The sequence below is a fragment of the Bradysia coprophila genome, chromosome III, assembly GCF_014529535.1.
Source record: "Bradysia coprophila strain Holo2 chromosome III, BU_Bcop_v1, whole genome shotgun sequence".
Classification (NCBI taxonomy): Eukaryota; Metazoa; Arthropoda; class Insecta; order Diptera; family Sciaridae; genus Bradysia; species Bradysia coprophila.
The window spans coordinates 4,581,803-4,592,448 of NC_050736.1; the positions used below are offsets into that span (position 1 = coordinate 4,581,803).

The 10,646-nt window shown below is 34.2% G+C and overlaps 1 protein-coding gene across 1 annotated transcript in view; it reads left to right on the plus strand.

The window, feature by feature from the left end:
- The window catches only part of LOC119078818 (sex peptide receptor-like), an 87,313-nt gene extending 77,336 nt beyond the window's left edge, over nucleotides 1-9,977 (plus strand). Inside the window, exons 4-5 of the mRNA XM_037186528.1 lie at nucleotides 574-1,502; nucleotides 8,540-9,977. Coding sequence (XP_037042423.1) covers nucleotides 574-1,502; nucleotides 8,540-8,760 — 1,150 coding nt within the window. The 3' untranslated portion in view covers nucleotides 8,761-9,977. The remainder of the gene's footprint in view (nucleotides 1-573; nucleotides 1,503-8,539) is intronic.
- Nucleotides 9,978-10,646: the final 669 nt, after the last annotated feature.

A 10,646-nucleotide genomic window follows, 5' to 3' on the forward strand; every position in this document is an offset into this window, starting at 1 on the left:
GAATTGTTGCCTGTCGGTGGAATTTTTTATTTTTAAATTTTATTTTCACATTTTTTTAGCTTTCATTTTTATAGCCAATTAATTTAACATGAACGGAACCACAACCTGAATTGAGAAGAGAAGAACTAAGCAAAGCTTCTATTACAAAAACAACGATGTATATAGGATATAGCTTTAATTTCTGGATAATTTAAAGTTTTAGTAACATTCAAATATATTAGACGAGGAGATGGGTGGGTATATGACATATATACAGTATCAGATTTCTGATTGCGGGTATGAAATAGTCGAATGTGGTAACAATTTTGTGAATCCATTTTTTGTTGCTAATATTTTGATTACTTAGGGAGTAACTTTTATAAATGCTTACACTAATGGTGAGGTAGGCAAGAAGTTTATTTTTTGTAAAAAAATAAATGCAAATTCAATCTTCAGATTTATTGATTAACTTGTGGAAAGTTTCGAAATTTGTATTTGTTGGTTACAAGATTTACGACAACAATTAATATTGTAGAAATGACAATCATAATGAAAAGACGAAAATAACGAAAACTTTTGTTTTAATAATTTCAGATATCTTTCCATTCATGGATACCTCAGTATACTAGTCTGCACGTTCGGTAGCATAGCGAATAGTTTGAATATTATTGTGTTGACGCGGCGTGAAATGCGGTCACCCACTAATTTAATTCTGACCGGACTAGCCATTGCCGATCTACTTGTAATGATAGACTATATACCATTCGCTTGCATTGGTTACATTCTGCCACAATTGAACTATTCAAAGGAACAACTATTAAGCTACAGTTGGACATGGTATGTCCTGTTTCACTCAATATTTGCACAAATTTTACACACAACAGCTATTTGGTTAACGGTCACATTAGCAATTTGGCGGTACATAGCGGTCGCCCATCCACAAAGAAATCGCATTTGGTGCAATATGAAAACGACCCTAATAGCAATAACTAGCTCCTATGTCGTGTGTCCGTTTATAGCGATTCCATTGTATCTATCTTCAAGTATAAAACCATCCGTTGAGTTGTTGGACGAGAATGGATTTCCTTTCAAAGGGAATAACACTGCGGACGCTCGTAATGTCACTCTATATAGAGTCGGGCCAAGTGAATTAGCTAAAAATAACGAATCGTTAAACAATGCAAATTTATGGATATACAGTGTTGCTATTAAGCTCATACCGTGTGTTGCACTAACTATACTCAGTTTGCGTTTAATTTTCGCATTGCTAGAAGCGAAGAGACGTAGGAAACAATTGACTGGTAATTCAGCCGGTATGAAAGTGATTGTAAACGGAAAGGCTGTTGACAAATCAACTAAAACCAATAAAACACTGGAAAAGGAAAAGCAAACCGATCGAACGACACGGATGCTATTGGCTGTTTTGCTACTGTTCTTAACCACGGAATTTCCGCAAGGAATTTTGGGATTGCTGAGCGCTTTACTCGGTGAGAAATTCTTCAATCAGTGCTACTTGAAGCTTGGTAAGTGGTATTTATTTCATTATCTATTTTTAGAATAAGTTAGCCTCGTCAAAATGACTTCTCGATCTATACTAGAACTGAAAAGTGGTATCTTGAATTGGAGACGATACACACCAAGATACGAGATACCACTTTACAACTCATAGAACATTATACAAGAAAAGGAGAGTTGGAAAATTGACGATAAATATAGAAAGTTGTTCAAACCGAAAAGTTAATCAAACAGAAAGAGAAATTAGGTTTCTTTGAATGCCTAATGTTTTCAACAATAAAAACAGAAAGGTAATAAGGTTCAAAGTGGGGAAGAAATTCTATTCTAGAAATCAATCTTGTACGTAGGACGTCATTGTGCGAGCTCTACCAAATTATAAGTGAACTGAAGTCGTATCAAGAAGTAATATGTTTTTTAATCAAATTTATTTCGCTTACACCTACTTCAACCACTTAAAATCCAATTTTCCTTTTAAATAACACTGCAGAGCATGGTTTGTATTATTAGAATTGAACTTAGATTTTAAAAAAATCTACACCACAAGCGTCTAATGTAAATAATTCATGCGTGGGTTGTGCTGCAGGACGATGTTATATTAAACCTTATTAATTCACATTGTAAAAGGATATAATCGATAAATCCAAGTTACACCCTCTAAAATGCCATAGAATACATCAACATTCAATATTCTTACCCAGCAAAATTTTTTCTTTTATCAAAAACAAATTTCTATCAACTTTTCGTTCTAAGGGTTAGGGGTTATCAGAGCATCATCATCAGCGTCGTCCATTTACTTTCGGTGTCATAACATGTTTGAGGTCAGCTGGCAAACAAGAAAATATTATAATCAGCCGCACGATTACTATCTGAACCGAAAGTCATGTTTGTATGCTTCTGCTTCCCCGACACACCGATATTTCAGTGATAATAAATAAATCAGACGTAATGTGTTTAGTCAATACAGAGAATCAATATATCTATCTGATTTTATGTGGCAACACGAGCCTTTCCGTATGGTGGTACTATCACTGTGAGGCATATAATGTGATTTGTGTGATGTGACTTCAAAGTATTATTCACTCATTTCCAAACACTCCATGAATTTCTGATAAATTGTAGTATAACGACGTCGACATGGCATTATGAATGGGACCATTTTCATTTGCGTACCAAAAAGAACGAGAAAATTACTGGAAATAAATGCTTCGTGTGATTATGATAATGTTACGAGGCGCTTAAATTTCAAAACCATCTGCTGTATACTCGTGTAATCGAAATAAATGTGCACATTCCACCCATGACCCTTCATGGATCAGCTCGTGTATGTAGCAGTAAAATAAATTAATTTTCTAAGAAGTTCAAAGCTTTGGAAAAGCACTTAATTTCCGCTAAGTTGAAGTTTGAGCTTTCCATTTATTTTACTTTTTCTTGGAGTAGAAAAGACCTAATTAACGCATTTCAAAAATGGTTTTCCAAGTGTATGTTATTGAATTTGGTTTAAATAATTAGTGTTTGCGTAGGTTTATGGGTCAGATTCACTTGAGCAAATTTTCAATGTTAATTTATACATGGAGTCGGTGTGTTTGCTAATTAGGATACATTTCCAAAAAGGTTTCTTGTTTACGAATAATTTCGTACAAAGAACGTAAAACATGTTTCACTTAATCAATTAAATATTTCGGTATAAGGTACTCTAAGCTAAGATTTTCAACATTCCAACATTACAAAAATAAGAATCTTTTTTTAAGAACACGTGTGACCTCTTTGCAAACAGTGAAAATATGTTAAAGGGTATGGCCGTATTGAAAGTTTTCAATAATGAAGAATGTATATTAAAGTATCCACACCAGTGGCGCGATGATACTTGATTAAAATAGCATCATCTGTTTCTTAATAATGACGTAATTGTTTTTAATTGAGAAATGGTGGTGACACTGGTCACTGGTCAATTAAAATACACATTTTATGCTGTCATATTTGTATGATACGGCCATACCATCTAATATGATTTCACTGTTAGTAAACACTGTAAACGCTTTAAGAGGAATCGGTGCTTTTTTGAAAAACATACATTAGGGCGATTTTTAAATACTGGATTTTAGTTTTCTTTTGATGATATCTTTCCATCAGAATCCTTTTTGAAAAATGCACGACCGCAATTCCGACCACGAATATGGAAGCTTTCAAAAGAAAATAGATTTGGTAGTAGCAGTTTGCCCGGCTCTGAGAAACGTGAGCAGTTTATGAAAATTTAGTTAAACTGCTCACTTTTCTAAGAGCTGATTAAACGACTACAACCAAATGAATTTTCTATTGAAAGCTAAGACATTAGTGGTCGGAATTGTGGTCATACATTTTTGAAAAAGGATTCAGATGGAGAGATATCATAAAAAATGGAACATGAGGCACACAAATGTAGGCTACAATTTTAGCTAAGTACCGGTGCCTCTTAATACTGAAAAATGGCACTTTATGTTGAATCAATCCACTTCCACTGAGCTCAACTAATTTTCCGATGTCTTAAATTGTAAAATTTAGGAAAATGTTGCGAATATTGTTTCGCGTAATTTACCCATTTTCCTATGATAATATCACCAATTATAATGGAAAAAATGTAGATGTTGCAAGATGCTGTAACTGTCACCCCAAGCAAAAGAACGTGAGGATGCGGTTTCACTCTTATTTAATTTAAGTGTGAAATCGTGTTCAATTAAACTAAAATGAAGTTAGCTCGGTTGCATCAACTCAACAGTTCATTTTCAATGAAAATTGAACAGCTTGTATGCATTTCGGAAAATCTGCCATCACCAGCTGGCAGCAACTCAAAATGTTTTTTGTTCAGTGCTTTTACGTAAAAAAAAGCAGGAAACTCGTTCGATTTTACATGTTTATTTGTAAACAGAATTTTTTTGATGGAATAATCAAGTGCCAAGTAAACAGCACTATCGATATTTTTCCAATCTGTAACGATCAATTGGTTAACTTATATATGTTGACTTGACATATATGTTTTATATAATACAGGGGTTTCAATTTTCATTTTATAGATTGTCAACAGTAGTGTGTTTTGCACAAAAATGGATTAAATTTTCAGATATACATTGTGCATCATATTTAAGGTAGAACGACTACCCTTATAGCTTATTTAAAAAGTTCAGGTCAGGTCAGGTTTTTTTTATAAAATGACCTGAACCTGACTCGACCTGATTTATCGTTGACTCGACTTGAGTTAAATTTTCAATTTTTTCCAGAGTATTAAAAAAACAGGTAACCGTCGTTAAGGCTCGGAACAGGTCAGGTTCAGGTCAGGTCAGGTCAGGAGAAAAAATACCTGAGGGAATCAGGTCAGGTTCAGATAATTTCCAAACCTGACCTGACCTGAACCTGACCTAATATGAAAAATACCTGATCTGACCTGACCTGACCTGGAGATAATACTAAACGAACTGATTAGCCAATTTATTGTTTTCTTCGCGATTTATTGAAGAAATAAGTCGAACATTTTAAACGGTAGAAATCATAAACATAAAAAACAATAATTCATTATTTTCGTAAGAGGAACAAAATTTAAGGCTTGTACCACGATTTAACGCACATAACCGTGTGGATAGTTTTGTGTGGGAGAGAGCGTCTGGTGGGGGTAATAACGTCAACACGGAAAATTCGTGGATTTCGATAAAGGCTGTGGAACGTATAATATAGCTGTAGTTTTCATAATACATAATACATTCATAATATAGCTGCAAGACTTATAAAAATATAGCTACTGAACGCATATTCTATTAACATTGGTTATTTACGTGCAATATGAGTTACACAGCTATATTATGGATTACCCAGCTACATTACGCATCGACAACACATGTTATAGCTAGGATTTGCATATTGTGGCTGTGTGCTCTATGTGTAACGCATATTTAACGTATGAAAAATATAGCTGTGGGCTGCATATCAGAAAATGTATGGCACCATGCAGTCAAGTCATCCGTGCTGTTGCCCAATTGACATTATTGTTAATGGATAAAGAAAAATTGCACCGAAAACTGTTCTAAAATGGCTTAGTTGATTATAATGAGGTTTCATCATCAGGTTAACGCCTCTTCAATTGTCAGAATCCGTAGAAACACAGACGAATGAAAATATCAGAAAATTCACTACATTAATGTATTCTAATTAGAAACGAATTAAGTAATTAGCCAAGTGTTGCTCCTAAAAATCAAAATCGTCACATAAAATAATTAAATCGGCGATTCTTCACGCAGTATCAATTCACTTTCTTTCAGAACCTAAAACATTTCTCCAAGTGACAACTCGCCAAACTAAAAATGCTAAATATAAAAACTACACACTTGAATTGGGCTGTGTGCCGCATAATATAGCTGCAGAATTTATATTGTAGTAGCAACGCTTCGAAATAAGAACGTCTTAAAGCACAAGCAAAGTTAGCACAACAGCAGCATAGGTAACGGTCTGATTCTCGGGTTAAGCATCAATCGGCGCGGTTAGTACTTGGATGGGTGACCGCAAAATTCATGAAAGTTTAGGGGAAAATTTTTTTATTTCTCGTAATGGATTTGAAATGCGGCTCACAGCTTATAAGTCACACAGCTATTTTAACTACAGTCTTCGCAATATGCATTCCACAGCTATATGCCAAAAAATGAGGGTGCTAAGTCCACTTATAGATCTCACACGTATATTGGGATTTTCCGTGAACAGCTCCAAAGAAGTCTACTTCAACAAAGACCGATCCGGACTGAGCCGCGTAAAAATCGCGGACCATACTCGTTAAAGAGGGAAATGTTCCAGAATGGGCCTTCCAATACTGCCCTACAAAGCATAAAAACCTTAAGTCTTTAAGGTTTTTATGCTTTGTAGGGCAGAGTAGTCCAAAACATTAATGTCCTTGTTCTCCAAGGACAATTTGCATGACGTTTGTCAGAACAAAACAATAGTCCCACAAAACAATGAAATATTGAGGCATATCATTTGACTGAAAAAATAAATGATTTGGGATTTATTGTAGTAATGGTGTAGACTTGCCTCTTAAAAGTACCCTAAATCAACATCAGGCAAACACGAAAATAGCCTTCATTGCTTGACTGTTTTTCAAAATGTTTTTTTTTGTTTTTAATTTATAAATACTTAACAGGATAGAACTTTTATATAATTTCGGAATAATTTATAAAATTATCAGAAATGTAAAAAAATCAAAAAAAATCAGGTCAGGTCAGGTTTTCTCAGGTCAGGTCAAAACAGGTTAAAGATCACTTCAGGTAAGGTCAGGTCAGGTAATTAAATTTCAGGTCAGGTCAGGTTAACAGATATTTCAGGTCAGGTTTCAGGTTGACCTGACCTGTTCCGAGCAAGGCGATTCGGAATTTTATTATTAAAAATTTTAAAAAAATCTCAAAAATTAATAAAAATTCATTTATTAAGAGATTTTAAGGAATTTTTTAAGAACTTTTTATTTAATTTTTAAGAATTAAATTTCTAAAAATAGACCCTGATTGTCAGGTTTCTTTATTTGAGATCGAATCAGGTTTGAAATAAATTCAGCTCAAGTCGGAAAATGAAATTCAGGCTCAGGTCAACCCAGGTTTCAAAAGTTTTTCAGGTCGGGTTTCAGGTTGACTTGATCTGTTCTGATCCTAAATCGAGATATCACCGTAATTACCGACGTACCATTATTGAAGTCATGTTTAACAGAAGTGAACCATATTCAGTTCGTTAGCCTCGTTGAGATTGGAAATGAAATAAAAATGTTTCGTTCTCCCAGAAGTCAAGCACCTTAATCAACCTGTCGACCAATGAGGTGGAAAGCGTTGTAAAGACAGTTCTGCTCTATTCTAATCTAAGAATAACGAGGAGGTAGTGATAATTATTATGGATTAGGTTAACTAACCACAAACAGATATACATTTTTCATTCGAAATTAACACATTCTGTTAGAGAATTGCGGTTTTTCTTTCTCGAACTGTATTCTATTCAATATAAAAACGATAAATTCTATTGCCCTAATGGAGCGTTTCAACTGTTTTGTATCAGCATATGTTCTGTAATCAATATGTATAATGCGATATAAGCGATATTTCGGCTGTATTTTCTCTCGTTAGCAAAAAACTGTAGCTACCATGTATTCCCACCCAAAACATGTTCTAATTTGTTATTGTTTCTGAAAACAAATGGGGAAAAACTTGGAAAATTTATTCACAATTTTTTTCTCCTGCTAAAGCAAAAACGAAGCGATCTCTGCAAATTATGTACATTCCATATCACGTTGTTATTTACCAAAGCAATATCTCTATCTGCTTTGGATGCTAATAAGTGTAATGTATAAATTCATAAGAATAACTTCTGCTTCATATGATGTTGAACAAAAAACACCTACACAAAGATTTTGCTACAGTTATAAAGTTACGAAAGTATATTACTCGAGTGTTATTTTGCAAACATTGCATTCTAGAATTAATTGAATTGCAATCCCATATAATAAATATAACCCTGACAAAGTCGTCGATACAGCCAATTTAATGTTTTTTTTTTCGTATCAAATATTTTTATATCTGCGTGAACTCAACTACGTACAACATAAATAAATTGTCTTTTGACGAGTAATGGTATTATATTTGGTAAATAAAGTCTGTGCTGTCTTGAGCAATATTTGTGTCACTACCAGATCGATAACTGTTATTTTAGGTTAAGTTAATATCGTATAAGCATAATAAAGTTACGATAAAAGATGGATATGTCAGGGTGACGAAATTATGTGGATTGCAGTAGCTTCAATCAATCTCAATCAGTCCGAATCAGTCAATCAATGTAGTATGAAGGATGGTATTGTGAAACATGTTCAAATTATGAAACATTCCTTGTTGTGGTAATATTTATCGTTCGGTTCTTGAGCCAAGTACATCCTTGAAAGACTATACGTTTACCAAATTTTTCAAAAAACGTATAGCCATCTTTCAACGATGTCTGTCATCGTTTTAGATTTAAGCAAGTACAGTTGCATTAAAAACAACGATTTTTTCGTCCACTCTAGGTGATTTCATGGACATCCTAGCACTACTCAATTCTGCCATCAATTTCATCCTTTACTGTTCGATGAGTCGTCAATTCCGCACAACATTTACAGTACTCTTCCGGCCGAAATTTATCGAAAAATGGATACCAGTGGCCCAGGACGACGACGAGAATAATTTGGGCCGCACCGACATCGGCAAAGACAATAACGGTCACACGACAGTGGTGACACAGGTCTAGCAGATGCATGGACGTTTCGATGAGCAAACGACATCGGGCTGTTGGAGTTGCTTGAAATTTTCGAAAAAATCAACCACCACAACGAATTCCTGTTCCCTGCTCTAGAAGCGTCCTTGTTTGTTAGTCCTATATTACAAGTATGATTTTTAAAACGAATGTGAAATTGTGTTATTCATTGAATGCGATGGAAAGAAAAATTAAATTTGGTTATTACATAGAGGTCTACATAGTAAATGGACATTAATTTGTAAGTGTGATCAGTTAAACTAATGTAAATAGAGTACACTGTCACAGACAGTGTACGTTATAAAAAAAATAATTGAATTGTGATACAAAAGAAAACTTTCGAAGTTTTAAACATAAGTTTTACCAAAAATGTTGATTTAAGATAAACCAAAAGCGTTCATGGTTGGTATGTAGAATCGATTTTTTTTTTCATGCATGCAGTAGGTTTTCATAGGTTTTATAAGAATTGAAAGTGAAATAAATGTAGCTCCATTAAATAATATTATTCTCATATGGATCAATGGTAGTTGAAACAAAAGTTCTGGTAGTTCTGGTCAGTCAATAGTCAATGGCATGAAAAGCATTTCTACTCGGAACATACAGACATTTCTCTCAGATAATTTAAATAATACGACTTGTTCCATTTCTTTCTCTGAATTAACAAAAAACAAAACACAAACGTGAAACGTGGTGTGTGTCTCCTTCTTTTCGGATGTAAAATGACTACATTAGATGCTGGCGTCGTAATTGATTTATTTCGCTTAAAATTCTAGTTTATTCATCTCTAAGGCGTATACGTAACATTGGAAACGACACACATCTGTACCGCCACGAAGAAATATTGTTTCGTTTTACAAAGTAAATTGAAATTTAAAACGAATTCGAATTTGGAAACGTACGGAATGAGGAGATATTGCGCTAGTAACGTAAATCTTTAACATGGACTTAATAACTTATTACGCTCATTGAGAACGAACCGAATGCCATGCCTATAATCTCACTTTTGAGAAAAACGGTTGGAGGTAGTCGTTATTTCTAAGAACTCTGTGGTAGTCCTCAAAATTTCACCTATCGCCAGCAGATGATAGCACTCGGGATCGAAAGGCTGAAGCGCACCCAAAGACCGCAGGTTCGTTTCCTGGCTAAAAAGATTGTTTGAAAAGGATTGTTCACCCAGTTGATATTGTATCTACAACCCAAAAAATGTCACACGCATTTCTTTATCAATCAAAATTACTCCAGCTCATTCTATACGGATTCAACAGTTTCGCATTGTTCCAGCTTTTCCATTTGTTTCAGCTTCGAAATTAAACTTGACGCCAAATAACTTTTGTTGATTCTATTCAAAAAAATTTTTTTTTGCAAAGTGTGTAGTAACCTCGGGTGAAATATTGCCGATCTAATTCTGCTGTCGACCACGTTTAACATCCAAATGTTTTGCCTTGGAAAAACTACGTAAAATTCTACCAAATGTTTCCCAATCTCTCTAACATGAAAAGACTGGTTGCTACTTCTTATTAGAAATATTTACTAGATACATTTTTCATCGTTAAAAATGGAAAATGTAGGCAGATCTGGTGCGCTGCAACACCCAGAGGCATTTCCTTGAGTAAATATTATTTATTTATTTATTCATACATTCAAACTCAACATCAAAATGCCACCTCAACATACAGAATCGAAGCGACGGGTAAAACGACTCGACAAAATTGTGTGACTAGATTTCATGATTTTAATTTTCTTGCGATTTTTGATAAAGATTTTTCACAGAATTTTCTTTTATGGAGTACCACTCGGTTGTATCCATGAATTTGAATTGTAAATAATTTTCTGTTTGCGTTCCACATACCATGTAAAATTGGAGAAGTGATATGTAAAAT